Source organism: Tetrao urogallus (genome assembly GCF_951394365.1).
Source record: "Tetrao urogallus genome assembly, chromosome: 9".
Lineage (NCBI taxonomy): Eukaryota > Metazoa > Chordata > Aves > Galliformes > Phasianidae > Tetrao > Tetrao urogallus.
Window position 1 is genome coordinate 15,862,135 of NC_136822.1, and position 18,819 is coordinate 15,880,953.

The 18,819-nt window shown below is 38.2% G+C and overlaps 1 protein-coding gene across 1 annotated transcript in view; it reads right to left on the reverse strand.

Annotated features, from left to right (window-relative positions):
• Nucleotides 1–8,713: 8,713 nt before the first annotated feature.
• Nucleotides 8,714–18,819, reverse strand: part of ATP11B (ATPase phospholipid transporting 11B (putative)) — a gene marked incomplete at both ends in the record, with an annotated part of 34,661 nt that continues 24,555 nt past the window's right edge. Inside the window, 2 exons of the mRNA XM_079539634.1 lie at nucleotides 8,714–8,836; nucleotides 17,109–17,174. Of these exons, the coding sequence (XP_079395760.1) occupies nucleotides 8,714–8,836; nucleotides 17,109–17,174 (189 nt within the window). The remainder of the gene's footprint in view (nucleotides 8,837–17,108; nucleotides 17,175–18,819) is intronic.

Consider the following 18,819-nt stretch of genomic DNA (forward strand, 5'->3'; position numbering starts at 1 on the left):
AAACATATATAATCAATGTAAATTATTCTTCAAGTTCAGGACTGTGCGTCTTCTGTGCACATAATCAACATACTTGTATGGTAAAAGCCAACAAACATTTCTGTACAGATCCTGACCCCATCTAAGTGCTTGGAGTGGGCTTATCAAACCCTCTGACATTCAGACAGAGTGAAGCACAGTGTCTATTTCCACACATGGTGCACCAGCCAGACACACAGATGAGCTAGCTAATGAGGCCCAACAGTCACACACTCTGCCTGGGTGCTGTGGGTGACACGGACAAACACACACTTCTCAACAGTGAAACATGGTGGCTTACACACAAAAGATATGACAAAACAGCAGATATCTGTTAGAGTTTTTAGAAACATCTTAGATATTGATGTCAGATAGAAGACTGTCTCAGAATGAGAAACTGCTAAGACAAGCAACTTACTCAGGCCAATAGGGGGGTTCCCCCTATTCTGCAGGTGTGCTGAAAGCAGCCAATGCTGGTTTTGTACTGATTTCAAGCTTAACTGCATCTTCAGTTAAGAAGTTGTTACAGGAGCTATTAGCTATTTACAGTCTGTTGGATCTAGTTTCTTTCACTGAGAATTTTAATACACTGCTTTTTACCTTCTGCTGGCTGGCAGGAAGATTCTTTCAATAGTGATAGGACTTGAGACTGACTTCAAACTGGATTCCCAAACAGGTGTCCAAACACAGCAGCATTTTTCCTGGCCTGCACCTGAGGACTACCTAAGACAAAGCTCTAACCTTCATTTAGCTCTCACACATAAAGAAAGAACCCTAATAGCTCTGGCCAACACTGCAGAACAAAGAGGCAAATGTTGTTATCCTTCCCCAAATATGAAGACACATTTATTTAAACTGACAGGAAAGAAAAAAAAAGTACCTGCAAGATGCATCATGTACCATTCAAAGCTGCATTGGTGCAATTTGTTTTTATTGACATACTTAGGTATCAAAACACTGCCACCAATGTCTCAGATTCTTCAGATATATGAAGATAATTAAGCATTAATTGCATCTTCAACGTACAACGCGGCCAAATATGAATACATGAAAAAGAATAAAACATGCAAAGATTCACCAACATTAAAAGGATTCCTCACTCAAAAATTTATGCTAGTGAGACACCTGCATGAGCCACTGTTTCTTACCCATTTTTCCACATCAAGTTTGTGACTGGTTAACGAAACAGTTGCTAGAGAAGATGACTGGCTTTGAATCACGCTTCAAGAAAACAGCGACCTGTTAAATCCTCACGACTCCGAATGACCGATGTATGCTGTTTCTCAAAGTGATGACTAATAAAATTGCCATTCATACACCAGCACAAATATTTGAATAATATTTATCTCTAAAATTACTGAGTATTTAAACACTTTAGAAACCGTCCATGGAAACAATAATCTGATCTGCAACCCGCTAAGATAGCAGCTGTAAAAGACAGTTCAAACTGAGTGCGTGTGCAGTAAAGAGCAATCTAATTTCATTATGTTCCACTTACGTTTCATTGTGCAAATTCTATTTGATCGCTTGCATTTGGGAGAAGATTTTGCACTGTGTTGTACCAGCGTCTCAAATATCAAATACAAGGTTCCAATCTGCTAATATGGTAACAAAAAAGATGTAATGGTGAGAGCTGAAAGTGTTTCTTACCAAAAAAAATTAGCAATTTGTGGATATCATTAGAAAAAATATTGGAAGCAAATACAGTCCAGATGACTGCTATGCTTGGCTACAGGACAGCCAGTTTGCCTTTAAGTCACACTAGTCCTGTCTAGGGCAGGGATATAGAACTGTACTCGCTTCAGAACCTACTACAGGTACGTGAGCACCACTTGGCTTCCACAAGGTATTTACAAATGTCCCTGTTAACAAGTGGAGGAGTCCATTGTGGAGAGAGTCAAGATGCTTCTGTCGTTGGCATAGAAGGGATCCGATGAACTCCATGATCTAAAGTAACAATAAAAAAGAAGTTTGGCTGACTGGGAACTTACAAGCTAGAGGTGAGGAAAAAAGTCTATGAAAGCAAAGATAAAAATGTTACGAGATTAGGCTCATGTAACCCTTTAAAAGACTTAGCCATTATTTCATATTTCACTTGCAATTCATTTTAACCCTTGAAAGTATACTGCAATTAGTAAATCCAACTATGTAGTTAACAATTCCAAATTTGCCAGAAATGTAAAGTTAATCAGATGTTTTCATTGCTTTGAGCTGAAATGACCACAGGCCTCCAAGGCCAGCTTTACGACTACATTTTTAGTAACGTGCCTCAAGCAAAGAAAACAAATGTTGCACACCTAAGCTGAGGCACTGAGAGCAGTGCGGTTCAACTGCCTGAGGACATTCAAGTACAGCCTTGCAGAACGCACAGCCAGCCACAGTATGTCAGTTCATGGGTGTTCTGATGTGAAACGCTGCCTAAAGTCACACGTGGGCAAAACCTTATCTACAGACATGAGGTTATTCCAACTCTCACTGTTAAATTTAAGTTAAAATTTAAGGCATCGAAAAGCTAACACGGCTTCTGGTTCAGATATGATCTCCCAACATCTTTCCCTCAAGGACAGATTACTGTTTCTACTACTGCACAGCAACCACGGTTCTCCACTGAACAGCATTATAGGACTGTATGTGAAAAGCTGAAAAATAAAAGGTGGGAAGGCAGGGAATATAAGAACTTTATCCTCCAAATGTGTCTTCTCTGTCAGAAATCTGCTGTTTCTTCAGAACTTTTACATGCAGTGCTTTGACACAAGTACCACTCATGGGAGAGCCAACAACTCATAATGAATCTTACAAGAATGTGAAGTGATCCAGAATTCCTAATGTTTTAGTGACTGACAAACTGACAGACAATTGAATGGGACAGACAGACAAAAATGCATTCTTACCATGGCACACAGTTCACATTCTAACCGGTGAATGGAACTATAGCAAATACTTCTTAAATGCATTTCACAAGCATAAAGTACTATATTCCTGTAGCCCTCTACTCCAAGCATTTGTACAACTTTGATCCAAAGTTTCTAGGAAAAGTTGATACCATATTTGATTTCATGTTCTCATACTTGACAGAATATCATACTTGATAGATTATAATGAGCATAAAATACAACACAACCTATGACATCAACACTGTTTTAAACACTGCTCTTCATTCCACAGCACGCTTACAGCCAATCTGCAGCTCCTCCTGGCTGAATACAGAGCTGTTTTATGAAGCACACGTACACACAAGACTGAACTGTTCAGGATCACAGGATCCTCAGAAAACATCAGTTCCTGAGTTCAATGAAAGCGGCCTAGGACTTAAGTTTTACAAACACTTCTGAATTGCCGAACAGCTCTGCTAAGCACACCTTCAGCACTTTTCAATTTGTAGCTGTTGAATGTGATTACAGCAGAATTAAACTAAGACTGATGCTTATTATATGGCAAGCATAAGGAAAGAACATAAATAGCCTTGACTTTTAACAGTACCCTGACTGTTAGACTAGCTTTTAAGTAATAACGTAGTATGGATGGAACTGAAGTCACCAAAGAAAGCAAGCAAGAATTACATTTTAAGGAGCATTCTTTCTAGTTCTCCTGTTCAGAAAATTAAGGGAAACTAGAAAGTAGTTCTGAATAATTTCAACCACAGGCAGAAACAAAAGCTACAGAGCTTCAGGCCCTCAATGCAGCACAGGACAGTTCTGCATGACCATTAAACACTCTAAAATTACAGAGCTAACTGGAACTTCGTTTGAAAAAGACGTGGTAAGCAGACAAGAAACCTGAGAAAAAGCTACCTTCAAAAACTGACCAATATTCTGTCAAATATGATTTATATTCAGTATATAGTTTTAAGCAAGTTCCTGAAGAAAGTCAGTATATACTGAGTGGAAAGAGAAAAATTGTAAAGATGAAAATGCATTGCAGGAAATAAAACAGAATACCTACCTTGTATAACTACACAAGTTCTTTAAAGGGAAATGTAAACCAAAAAAAATTGCTTCTGATTAGATAACAATGAATTTTAAAAAGCAGCATGAGAAGTTCCTCATTTAGAAAGCACAGTTTTACAAAGAAATAGAAAAAAAGAAAAACCCAAACAAACCAAGAGCTTAGAGCAATTACCATTAAAATGTTGATTTTCAGATCAATTAAATGCTCATCTTGTAGATCAAAAATTCTACTAAATTGTTTATTTTATACATCATGCTCACCTTCTATACAGCAAATTTTAATTAAAAGTGTACTTAATCATAACAGTTCATTTTTCATACAGAATGAAACATTGCATAATTATTCCCTGGACGCGTAGAAATGTTGAATAAATTTCATGAGCAAGTCAGATGAGAAACCAACTGAAATCGCAGGCAGTGCTCAGCGCAAGAGCTGGAAACAGGGACGCAAAATCAGAACTGACAAAGCTCGTCAGTGAAAACTGCCCACACGAGATTTCATACTGAATGAATGATATCACGACCTTTAGCTAAAAGTGACAAAGTCAAACACAAAATAAGTTTCCTTGAAAACACATGAAGCACAGCTCTTTCAGGTTTACCTTTTGACCGATGAAAGACCATGACATCATTCAGGCATTGAGAGATTACGATGTACAAGAGACTATAATTATTTCTACCCCCAAATATTTCCATATTTATTAGACAGCCCTCTCTATTTTGAAGTGGGGAGATGGCACATAAGCAGGTTTACTGAGAGCTTTTATCCCCCCGCTTTGCTCACTGCAAGAGCAGTCTCATTCCTCTAAAGTATTTGATTACTCTAAAATGCTTCTATCCCACTGAGGTTTGTCTCACACGTGGTTTGTGAAGGAAAAGATTTGTTTAGCACATACTTTGGAATGGCACATATGACTTTGACACCTTCTAGAACTGAAAAAAAAAAACCATTTAAAATTATTAGAACCTGACGTTCTGTTCCGTTAATTACCGATTTTAGAAATAGAATATAAAAGTTATACTACAAAAATATTTAATCTCCATATCAATCAATGGCTGAAAGATTTAAAGACTTTCCTTGTAACAATAAAGTTATACTTAAGGAGGGGAGTGTGAGCCTTTAGTGTATCTTCAGGAGTAATGCAAGCTCCAAGGTAAATATTTGGAGGTTGTACATCAAGAACCACGGGGAAAAGTCTTTCGACTTTACAAACAACTCCTGATTCGTGAAGGCAAAAAAATAATAATCATAAAACAGGAGAAGAAAAGCAGCAGCGAGGCTTGATTATCTAAGGAGAAGAACGTACAAAAATCAAGAGAAATTAAGACAGATACAACTCAAGAACTTCTACTAAAGTCAAACTAAACAGTTCAACAGAAATCGTTGAGAACCGTTTTTCCCCCTCCTGATCCCAAAAGAAAACACGCAAAGAGAAGCAAGAAACTTATCTTTTAGGGTGAATAAAGTACAGTAAAACGTTGCACTTCCTACTTAAAGAGAACCTGCAGCTGGTTTGCTATGCATCTATAGCTGCAGGCTCATCAGGTTCCAGTTTATAGGAGAATCGTCTGCAGCAAAGGCTATTGAGAGAAATTCCACACCTGTTGACCCGGGTTGGACTACATCTTCCCATTAGTCGTTCCAGCATTCTTCTAATAGATGTGCATGCTGTTTCCCCATCTGAGAAGCAGCACATGGAGTCCATGCAGTTGATACTTGAACCTGTCTCAGTAAGCTGGAAAGATAAAAAGAAAAAAATATGTATCAGTATTTGCAGATTCTATCAATAAAGATGTCATCAGATATCACTCAGAAAAGGGAGGTTTTCATTAAGTTAGTGTTGAATATTTTTCAGTCTTACAGAAGTACTACAGTCATGTTCATCATTTCCCTTCCTAATGCCTAAATGCTAACGTTTGATCTTCCCAACGTTCAAATGCAGTCTTGCTGAGCACATGGAAATTCTTTAGCACCATCTCAGCTTAAAATGAAGAGAAACTGGTTAGCAATTCTCTGTACAGCTGTAATGAATCTCTGGAGTTTGAGCTGTCCAGCCTTGATTAGCCTCAGTAGAGGTACATCTTGTACAAACTTCAGGTCTACTCCTTTTTAAATATCTATCATGAGAAAGTTTCAGATCAAAGCTGCAAACACTGCAGCAACATGATGGTAAGTGTTAACTATTCCTCAAGAAGTGCAGAATGCAACTTTCAGTAATAATTTATATCCTAGCAGTTCCATAGGTACCCTCTTGGCTTGGTAAGAAAAGCAAATTCCTGATTTTGTGAATATCCTACATAAATACAAGTAAGACTGATGTTAAAAAGGCTTAGTCAGGCTCATGCTACTATGAGGAACTAGTCAACATTAGCATAGTATGCTATTTTTTATTCTTAGTGCATGAGAAAAAGACTCAAAATGAAAGAAATTACAGACACAGAGGAGTTTACAGAGGAGTGCATCTATGAGTGCACTTCATTGTTCTTGAGCACCGGTCAATGGCAGCAGAACTAAAATTCAACTGAAATTTGGCACTGCTGGGCAGAGAATATCCCAAACTGACTGCATGACTCTTTTCAAAAAGAAATACAAAAGCAGCGTGTGGAGATTCTAACTTAACTTAAAGCTCCCCATGAGAGCATCCTGTCAATCAAATGCCAAACATGCAGGCTAAACTTAAGCATCCGTGACCCACACCTCACTCTCACAAACCCGTGAATGAGGAGAGCTGGGGAGAAGGCATCTTAGTCTATGGCAGAGCACAGCTCACTTTTAAGAACACTCCCCAACATTTTACCATCTGACAAAACATCACTGTATGTCTGACTTTGGAAACCAAAGCCTCAATTTCTTTCACACCATCTGCACTTGCTTAATACTGGAGGAAAGCAAAGCACCTCAGTTTGATCTCAGATAATAGTTTTTGCTAGGAGCACACACCTTCCTTCCTAACCCCCTAAAAAACAGGGGACCAATAGATTAGTGTTTTGTAACAGTTTCTATTTTAGAAAGCAGCAGCAGCCAAAAGAAAGAGAAGGCTTTTGGAAATCCAAAAGAAAAAAAACAACTGGTATGTTGGGGGGGGGGGGGGGCACACAAGCAGAAATGGGGCCACATGCATTGCTTCCTATACTTGCCCCTTCCTCAGCTCTGCTCTACGTTCCCCACGATTCTTCCAGAACCTTCCAGCCACACTGCTCAACGCTTGAAGGAAGGTCAGCAGTTACATCAACTTACAGAAAGCAACAAGGATTACAGACTGAAACCTTTGATGCAGTTGCTGTGTATCGGATGCCATGGACAAGAAGTGCAGTCAGAACTCCCACTCGTTCTGGAGGTCTTCTGGACACGTTAACATTTACTAAGACAATGAACTTCTGTAAACACCTGGGAGACAGGAGCATTGCAACTGACAGTTCTGAAGGGGGTTTTGATTACAACAAGAATAAAACGAAGGGCTCACGTCCCTGAATTCCCTTATCTGACAACCATCACATCTATTCACAACTATACTGTCAAAGAAGATATAGTGATTAGGAACAGCATAATTTACAGCAGTGCAGTGAAAGCAAAAACGACCTTCACAGCAATTTCACAGTCACAGAGCATCCGACAATAAACTACATAGAGCAGAAGGAAGTCCTAAAGCTTCCTGCTGCACATACAGCCATCTTCACTTTGTGTATGCTGCAATGCAGAACAAATTCTCAACATCCCTTCCCCTAGGATTTCAAAGTCCTGACACAGAGCAGTCCAAGATATCATTAAAAGATGGGCACGAGTTGGAACCAACTCGTTCTCAAGGAGTGAGCCTTCAGTTCTGGATTTTAGAGAAATGCTCACAGCTCCTCAGTAGAATCTCATTTGCTCTTCTCAAGTATTGAACACTGGGCTTTGAACAATCTGGTCTAGTGGGAGGTATCCCTGCCTACAGCAGGGGTTTGGGAAGAGAGGACCCTAAAGGTCCCTTCCAACCCAAACCATTCTGTAATTCTGAGTTACCAACTAAAAGCTGGGATCATGCTTGAACCATGATTAAAGGATAACAACAGCTTTTCCATAAAAAAAAATAACAACTATGACCTTATATAGCCTTCACACAAATCTTTTATCAAATTCACAGCTAAGTCTAAAATAACACAGGGCAAGCATTAAGGACACATGAAAGTACATTCTATTTTATGTGTAGGTATGTTGTGTACCATTGTCTAGCAAGCATGGATTTTTATATTGATGCCCACAATACAGAAGGAAGATATATTATGGTAAAGACTCTCTTTTCTCACTTTCCTCTCTATGGCAGACAGTTACAATCATAGGTCTATATCCAAGTAAAACCTGGCATGGTGAGGCAGTAGAGCATAATAAATTTCCGAAGACCTGAAATGCACCCAAAGGAAATGAAAGGCAGGAGAGTCAAAGCTTACCAAATTAGAACTTGGAAAAATACCTGATATTTTTCACATTTGGGCTGGAAAAAAAGTGTTTTCATACATTAAGATTTGAGATCACAATAACATAATACTTTATATGATAATGGACTGTTTCATGTAATAAATCAAAAAGTTGAAATGCTGAATTAAAGAAAGATTTCATTTGAAAAAGAAAATCAAACGCACATATTGTGATGTAAATTTTCTTGTAGATATAAAAAATATGGGTATTTTGGAGATGGCTCTGTGACTGTCCACAGAATGATATATAAAAATAAATATACACACACAGTAGGGTAGAGTGGGAGTACTACCTAGTGAACGTAAGAACTGTCCTGTAGGCTAGATGGATCTAGCAGTTGCCTATTGTCCTCCCCTCTGTGCTTGCTTTCAGCAAAGTCACATGCTGAGCTGACTGAACCCTTATCTTCTTCCATCTAGAAGGATAGAAAAGCAACAAATCTTATAAAGAACCATGCTTGCATCGCTTTACAACAGTCACCATATTTATATAGAAACTTTGATTCTACAGATCTGTTCCTGAGAGAACAGAGCATATTTACACAGAAAAGGTAAATGTTTTTGAGTTAACTGGTAACTCAAACACAGGTTATCAGTGCACAAGTATTATAAAAAATTGGTATTTTTGTGCACCACAGACTACAGAACGGGAAACACAACAAATCTGAAACCTATTTCAAATTTTCAAATTCTGGTTTCAGATTCAGGTTTAGATGTTTTCCCTTTCCAACAAAAAGGATCACTGCAGTTTGTCCATCTTATTGTTCTGTTTGCCACACAAGAGACATTTCAACTAAACATTTCATCACTCTGAAATACGCAGTTGGGACTTACTTAACAGGAAATACCTTTAGCCCTGTACATCAAGGTAAGAACACTGCAGGTTATCTTCCTGCTCCTTGCTCCCAACACGTTTGATGCCATACAGACGTTACAGAAGATACAGGGAGCGGCTACTGCTATTCCACAATTAAGCTGAAACTCAGTTCTCTATTGTAAAGCTCACTCTTATTTTTGTTTGTTTTTAACCCATAACATATTATGTACCCAAATATCAAACAATTAGAAAGCTTCAGAATTTTAAGAGAAAATGAGTAATGACATCCAACAACTTCACTGGCACTTCCGGTTTCAACATTTTTCTAGATTTTCTACTCTCCACCTCTTTGAAATAAGTCAATAAATTGGTATTTGTAAGCCTGCTTGATCCAAAGAATTACAAAAAAGTGTCTACATGAAGTACACATGTGACTGAAGATAAGTAAGAAATAATCTACTCTTTTTTATTCCTTCTTCCTATGAAAAGTTCTGTGGATTACCTCACAGACCAGCACCACCCCATGCTAACAATTAACAAACCTGTAAAGGAAAAGCTCACAGACTGTTCAAAGTACAGCAAATGAATGTGTTCTGACATATTTCACTAGTGGGCACTTGCATAGGCTTCTCGGAAATTAAAATAAGTGTTTTCTATAAGGAATATATAAAGAAACAGGAAACTTCCTGCTCTGATTTCTACACAGCTGGTCTGGATCAGATACGACAGCTATTTGGAGAGAATTAATACACAATAGCAAGTAGAGGAAAAAAAAAAAAGACAAGAAATGAAGGTCCTGAAGCTAGGGCAAGGAGTTACATCACAGACAACCAAAGCAAGCAGATCTATACAGAAACAAATGAAAAACATGGCAACAACAGAGTCACAGCAGGGCAGATGGGGAAAAACAGTCTTGGCTGTGCTACAGTAAATGCTAGTGTTTGAGAGCCCTAGAGAAAATGTTACACACCAGTGGTTTCCCTAAAAATCAAAACCTTGCCAGTGATTCTCATTTCCCTGGCATTTACTGTTGAAATGCAGAATGTAAAAACTCAGTGAAGACAGTTAATTCCATCAGTGATTAGAATTAGAACAAGCATCTGAGCAACATGTCTCACACGTAGCGTAAGATTTCCGGCAGTTCTTATAAAGCACAGACACTGCACGTATACATTCACAATCCTCACACATCAACTTTGTTTATGAAGAGAAAAACGATATGAGATATAAAGGGGCCTACTTAATAGCCCCAAACAATATTTCACATGCTCCTAAAACTTCAACAGAGATGGCTACAGAGGCAAGAGGATTTTGCTGAAGAACTGGGCCATCAACCTCTGCTAAAGCACAAAGCCTGCACCTGAGTGTGCTGCCTCATCTCCTCTTCCTCCCACGCTACAGCAGTAACAGTACAGCTCACAGGTGTTTCACAGGCATGCACAAGACTGCATACAGAAATCACACGGACGCTCAGCAGATTCCGCTAAAAGCACTTAACTTTGTGTACACCCGAGTGTTCTTATAAGCTCCTAACTTTTTCTCCAAATTTCCTATCCACATAAAAACTGGCGATAGCATCACACATCTTAATTTTCATCGGTAAACCTTCACTGTAGTGTTGGTAAATCACCACAACAGTAAGCACATATGCAAAATGAGGCATAAGTCAGTTAAACCTGGCACTATACTGAAGTTTTAAACAAGCAACACAACTACCAGAGTGTGCTTATCAATCCACGTGCAATCTGCAGCTAGAAAGGCTGCAATTACTGAGCGGGCACACAACTGAGCTGTGACAATCAGCCATTTCCTACAACACTCACCAAGCAGCTGCTTGGTTTCCCATTCCTACAGCTTTCCTTGCTTTCTGTGCTCCGCTGCTATTGGAAATGAGCTGCCTGGGACGCCACAGAAACCAAACCACCGTCTCCATCCCAAATTAGTTTTTACTTAGTCTAGTGAAGTGAGTGGTTTTTAATCTATTAATTGGTTTTCCCATTAGGCAAGGATTCACAGAGTAGCTTCTGAACTTTATCTGGAGACTTTTAATAAGAACTAGAGAAACCCGAGTCCTTGTTCTCTCTCTTTTCGCACGTTCTAATTCCACCTGGTAGTGTAAGACTCCGCTTGTATTTTAGGTACCCATATTAGATACTCAGTTCAAAAGTTCTTATACACGAGAGAACTGGATTTATGTACTCATGGATGAAAAAAATTTTTTTTTCAACTCTTCCCTAAAGCAGTACAAAGAAGATGCCCTCATATTAGCAAGACATCATGTATTGTTAAATGGTAACTACGGTGCTGCATCCCTAGACAGCTCGACTTTTCCTTCACCATTTAGCTGCTTAACTCTTAAAATGTACTTTGTTTTGAAAAGTTTAACAGAATCTTTTGCTGAAAAACCTTTGATGCAGACATCATTTACTTCAACAACCCAGAAAGAAAACAAGCTTACTGAAAATATATTTCATCCAAAGTTTTAAAATATAGATTATTTATGTTACACTGGTAAACCAGGAATTTAAGAAGCTGACCTGTAAAAAAGGTTTTGCAGAGAAACCTCCAGAATATACTACTAAGTTTACTGATGTTGGAGAGGTGCTTACACTGCAGTTTTTGCTTCTCCTTTAAAGCTAGTAAGTGCTAGATTTAAAAACACTGCCTCCCTGGGGTGTTCAGCAATCTAAATGGTAGGATTCCTGTTGTGTTTCGCAGTGTGACATAACAGCTAAAACCTGTTAATAAACCATTTGAACAGAATGACCACTTCACATTTCTCCCAGCAAAGGCACAGTACGTTGAGGAAACAGAAAGCTTTTCTTTTTTATCCCTCTCCTTCTTTTAAAGGACTTTCACTGTTTCAGTTAATCACTGAAAGTACTCTTACAACACATTCATCATTTCTTCTGCTTTTCCTTATTTAAGCAAATGGGAATGAATGCCCTGAAACCTGTGCCTGATTCTCCTAGCATCCATTTTCATATTTTTAGACAATAGTCAGCTAAAAGCTATGTAAAAGAAACCAGTTCTCTGCATTACTTCTTAGCATAGAATAGAGATGTAGATAAGTGTCAGTAATAGAAACAGGTTCAGACATCACTGCTGTGTCAGGATGTTTCAGACTTAGAATCATTTTTTGATTTGAATTCTGCAACACACATATGCTTTAATCTTTGCTCGAATAATTTCCTACCACTTTGTATACAAAGGTCTGAGAATATGTACCCGTAACACACAGAAAACAAACAACACTCGCTTTGTAGAGGCACAGAACACAAAAAGCCTTAGCTGCACAAGTGTATGTAGGCACCCAAACCAAAAACATTTTCTGCGCTTTCAATACAAGTGAAAACAAATTAATATGGGCAAACAACTTGCACCAAACTGCTGCTTGCGATATATGGGCCTTTGTCGCAGGCTTATGAAGCTGAAATTATTCCGACATGCAAAAAGCACTGTTAATTTTGATCATGAAGAAATTAAAAGCATTGTAAACATGCTAGAAATTATAATTATTTAAAAATGGATGCAAGAAGAGCTAGGTCTGTATTCTGAAAGTTGAGCATCATGCTAGGGATTTTTTTTCCTAAGAACAAAGCACGTCCAACATGCTACTTAAGAGAAGCATTTGGCTCAAAAACACAGAGCAAAGCCAAAAAATACACCAAATGTATCTGCGCTATATAGATATACTGCCCTCTCAACCCGCTAACATTCATGCCTCTTTCCGTCTCTCTCAGCACTGTTAGTTCACCTTCAGCATGCATAAGAGTTGATGAGGAACTGCCCCTCCTACTCTACCTAATTTTGCTCAGCTGATTCCTTGCCCTGGACAATGGCTGCAGTGCGATGAACTCGTCACTTAAAGCAACTCTGTTGGAGTACATCTACAATTGGACAGAGAAGGGATGGAACATACATGTCAGTCAGTAGCAGTAGTAATTTTCTAAGAAAAAGACACAGGACAAGACATTGTTATTTAAGTGGAACACACGTTATATACAGAAACACACACCTGGTACCTTGAGGACAACTCCCAGAATCATCACAGCCAGATATTTTTGGGAGGATCGTACTTAAGTGCACCTTAGCTTTCATTCTAAGCCTATGAACTTACATGACTATACTTTACCTGGAATCCTTATTCAGTATTACCTTCTCTCCTTAATAGGGCTGTAATTTTACATTTACCCCAAGATTTACATTTTGATTCAGACTGTCCTTACTGTCCACTTCCTCCTACTTGCTATAGTCAGAAAAGAACAGAACTGTAGTCAGATGTTACCCAGAATGGGGTAACAGACCAAAGGGCAACATATCAAAGTCAAACATAATATGATGGATTATCTTTAAGGTTATTTAAAAAAAAGAAAAAAAAAGAAAAAAAGGGACACATTTAAAACAAACAAATCAACAGTAAAAAAAACATCCCCACCCCTCACATCCCCAGTAAAAACCAAAACAAAGAACAAAAACCCACAGACTACACAATCAAACTGAGCCCACTGGGAAAGGCAGAACTCACGAATCCCATCCTGCTATAGAAGTCAACTCACACTAAGCCTACAAGAGGCCACTGATTTTTTTCTTAAAATCACTGTGACACAGAACAATAACTGCATTTAATTAAATTTATCAAATGTTTCTGCCTTAGTTCACTTAAATTTCTTTATGTCACGGTCAAAATAACTGCAGTGGAAACAAACTGAACCTGCAATTTTTTTTAGAATAGACCCAGAAGGTAAGAGAACGCAGAAATAAGTACATGGATAAGGTTGGGGGGGGGGGGGGGGGGGGAAATCAAGGAAGTTTTGGTTTTTTTTTTAAATGGAATGACTTTAGGGACATGAGAATCTTCAACGACCGTAACGATACACTGCCAAATGGAAACAGCTGATGCACAGGAAGGAAACAGCAAGTGTTCAGTACGTTGCTGTAAGTTCTGGTTGTTTGTTTGGGGGAGAAGGGTGGGAGATGACACAAGGGGCAAGATATGTAATTAGCCATGTTCTCCTAAATCAAACATGCAACTAAGAGTCTTACCAGGTCTACCTGAGCAGTTCTCAAAAAAAATCGTGGTTCTTTATCTCAGATTTGAGCTATTAAATTCCTTGAGTGGAAAAAGCAGCTAGTATTCCAGCTCTCAAAAAGGACTAACGGGATATTTGGCTAGCTGCATGAGAATGCCTCAGGTGGATGTTTCTGAACACAAATTAGCAGGGCAGAGTAATTTAAGAAAATCAACATACACTTACATCAAAGTAATTTAAAGGTTTGATGCTAAAGTTAGCAGCGCTGATGTAACGCAGTGATAAGTGCTCCATGATACACAGCTCAATGTAACTTACATTAAAGCAAATAGGACACCACAATGATCAATATGGCACACATTAAACAGCCTAAAACCTAAAAACTGATTCCAGAACAGAACAGGATGCTTTTTGGTAAGATTCCTATGCTATCTGACCTCTCAGTGATGACATGGAAGAAAAGAGTAAAAAAGATGCCAAAGATAACAGGTTATCATATATCATAATTAATAAGCTGAATGCAGCTGAGGGACTCATCATTTCCATACTTGGCACTGACATATGTAGTGATGGAAAGTAAATTGGTTTTTTTTCCCCCCTCAAAAAGATTCAAGATCAATCTATACCAGAGAGCAAGTTACCTTGATCACAAACATAAGTGTGAATAAAACAAACAAAATTAACTGAAGAATTTTCAGATTATCAGAAAATGCATACAAAAGGAATATGCTGAAAAATAAAAACAGAGAGATTAACTATGACAACAACTATGGGTTAAGATGACTTCTTAACTGCACTGCCACTAAATAGAAGAAAACACTAAAATATGGATGAGAATTCTACGTAAAAGAGAGCCTAACTTTAACAGAATGATTCTGGGGAGCTTTTATGGCCTGTATTGGCAAGAGGAAGATTCTGTTATCACAGATTCTCTTTAGGCCTCATTGATTAATTTATGAAAATGCCACATTGGTAATTACCTCTAATCAGCAACAAAATACGTGTTATCTACGGTATGATATGATGAGAAATACTCATTAAAACAAGTTCTACTAAAGTAATATTTAAAATTATTTTTTCCATCAACATCTTAAAAACTAATCAATATCAATTACATTTGAAGAGAACTTCTAATACGTTTACAAAAATAAGTTATCTTTAAAGCTGAGCAAGAAAGTTCCTAATCCTCCTACACAGTTGCAAATCAACATGTAAAAGCCTCAGTGAGCCCTCTCTAAGTGTTTGCTACTGTTAATGCATTGCTTACTTAAGCTTTTAACTCATTCCCATAAAATTGTGTCCTTAGTTCAGTAATTCTAAATTAAAATTAATCTTCTGAAACGGGAACACTCACCCGTACGTTAAAAGATGACAGCAATGTAAGGGGATACTAAAATATCACAGGAAGGCAATGAGCGTACAAGACAGATTTTAACATGTGTTTTTTTAACATGCTGATCAAGTTGGATATAAAAGCATAATGTTACCTGAGCTTTTTCAGTACTTGTTGGTTGTAGATGCCTGTACAGCACTTTCTTCACAACATCAAGAAACAGACAAGCAACTACTATGAGTATTATGGCAAACCAAGCAGAACCACTTGACAACAGCTGAACAAATACAAAGTACATATCCTGGGTATGTAAAAATGGCCTGAGAAGTTAAAAGAAATGGATATTAATAAAAGGAACTTCCAGAAACCAAGTACAGTACAGATGGACAAGCAGTAAGTCTTTAAGATACAAACTAAAACTGTATACTGCCCAAAGAGATTAGCAATTTCTTGGACTTGGTCTGCAAAAGAACACTGGTAAAAGGGGAATAGAACTTTGGAGGAAAGTGACCTCCAAGACCCCAAAATTCAAGTATAATAAAAATATATTACTGCACTGATTCAAACATCAGCGCCCTAATTTTTGTTGCAAGCATTCACCTGTTACACAGAACCTTTAGGAATTCTATGTGCTTTTTACAAACAAAAATGTCTTAATAATCACAGGCTGTCAGAGATAATTCCCTCCCTAAGCACAACAGCTTAAGCAGCATGGCTGCCATTTCTAAAAGAATCACCAAAAGTAATTGGTCTCTGTAGGTTTAGAAATTTGTTTTTCAGCACCTACCATAAAATTCAGAGCAACGCAATAGAACATAATACTTTAATGTTCTTTCATGACTTCACTCATGACCTCATTGCACTTTACAACTTTACAACTTCCTGAAGGGAGGTTGTGATGAAAAAGGGTCTGGCCTCTTCTCCCAGGCAAATAGTAGAACCTGAGGAAACGGCCAGAAGTTGTACCAGAGGAGGTTTAGGTTGAACAGTAGGAGAAACTTTTTCTCTCAGAAGGTGGTCAGGCACTGCAATGGCTGCCCAGGGAGGTGGTGGAGTCGCCGTCCCTGGCAGCGTTCAAGAGGCGCCTGGATGAGGAGCTACAAGAGATGCTTTAGTAGCTTGTGGTACTGATAGGAATGGGAGGTTGGTTGGACTAGATGATCTTGCAGGTCGTTTCCAACTGTGCGATTCTATGATTCTATACTTATCATGTATTTAGAGGGAAAAAAGAAAATCACTCACCAGATAATTCCCCCATAAAATAAGGAGAATATGAAATAAAACACAATGGAACCCCAAGTAACAAAATGGTTTATCCATGTCCAGAAGTGAGTTTCCAGCGCCATCTGAAAGAATGAGAACTTCAATTAATTTCCTTATTCCCCCCACCTTACAGAAAATGACAAATGCTGGTCTGAACTCATTTGAATGTGCTACGAACCATATTTGTGCCACAACTAAGTATTTTTCTAACACATACAAGAGAAGGGAGTACAGCAACATACCTTCATCGTAACGGTTATAACCATAACGGTGAAGACTAAAGTACCAAATGTCCAGTTTCCAAACATCTAAGAAAACAGCAAGGTAAAAAGTCAAGGAAAAAAGATGAGCTAACAGCATCAATGGTTAAGTTAGATTTTTCTCAAATCAGCTACACTTATGTAACAAAACCATGGACAAAAGCTTGTGATTTTACTAATTATGAAAAACTAAGAAGGATGCAACACAGAGTACTACAAAAAATTAGCTTATGATAAGAGCAAAATTAACAATCCACATCATCTTCCTTCCTGGTTCAAAACAGATCACCAAAAGCCTACATGAACGACGAAGTAAAATCAGAACAGTTACATGAAATGGTAGGATAAAGATACCAAATTGATTGATTTAACGTAAGCATCTGAACAGAAACAAATACTGGGTAGCAGGTATTCACTTTAACACAAGTGCAAAACACTTGGATTTAAATAAACATTTTCAGACAGTTTTATGCAGCATCACCTGAAAGTCCACATTTTTCCCAAGCACATTTGTACAATTCAAAAATAATGGTGCCATTCTATTTTTTTCAAAGAAAAAGACACTTTCATAAAGACACTTTGTTTCAAGGCTAATGAAAACAAAATTCTAAGATGCTGTCACTTTGGTATTCTGCTGCCCACATACATTAAACATCAAAACTCTGAACAAGTTCTACAACAACAAAATCTCAGCTCTGACACCAAGCAGAGGATGTGGAGTTTGTCATCCATCTACCCACATGCTGCTCAGATGCACACTGCCATTCTACACAGGACCAGCTACTGTGCTTTTGCAAGCAGTCTTGGTGCTGAATCCACAGTTTGCTTTTTCGTAGCTACTTTTATCACTGATATACTGGAAACGGACAAACTCTCGACCTCAGTATTGGTAAATACCAGCAGCAACCTAAGCAAGCAAGGACACAGGGACCACATGCAGACAGGCAATCAAAATCATCTCAGATTTGATTGGTCAGTGCAGCACAGGGTCATGAAACAAGGATTGGCACGGTTGTAGTCCTTGTTACAGAGCTCTGACAAAGACATATCTATACATCCCAGCAATCTAATCACAGGTCTTACAACTGCTTTTGCCAACTTCATACACAGGAAAAAGTTAAGTCAGACCTTGGTGTGAAAAGTAAATACGAAGCATTTAACAGCATGCTTACTACTAATTGTTGCAACGATAATCTTGAAATAAAATTAGACCACTGCTTCTGAATGACCTGTGAAAGAAAGTGTCTTTGCTGACACTGCTCTATAAAGGTCACAGAGTTAAAATGCAAACTGCGAACGGATTCTTGCCACCATTTTATTTTTGAACACTTTTACACTGTGGATGCTGCATCCTTTAATCCTGTGAAGTAACAGATACAATATTTTGTATCTCCTCCTCTTCTGAACTCTTACCATTTGCCTGTTAGGTTTCAATATCTGACGACATGCACAGCATGGAAAAGGGGGGAGAAAAAAAGAACTAAAAGATCAAATTGTTGCAAGATGTGCTGATGAAAGTCTAACAAACGACCACCATTAGCAAATTATGTACAATCTCTCCCATTGTGTTTGGCTCCAAATTGGGAATTCAGAATGAAAAAATGAAGCTACTGCTGGATTACTGCCTTGCACTGACTCTGTAGTTTATCACATGTGTGAAGTGATGATTTCTTGAAGAAAGCACTTCAGCAGC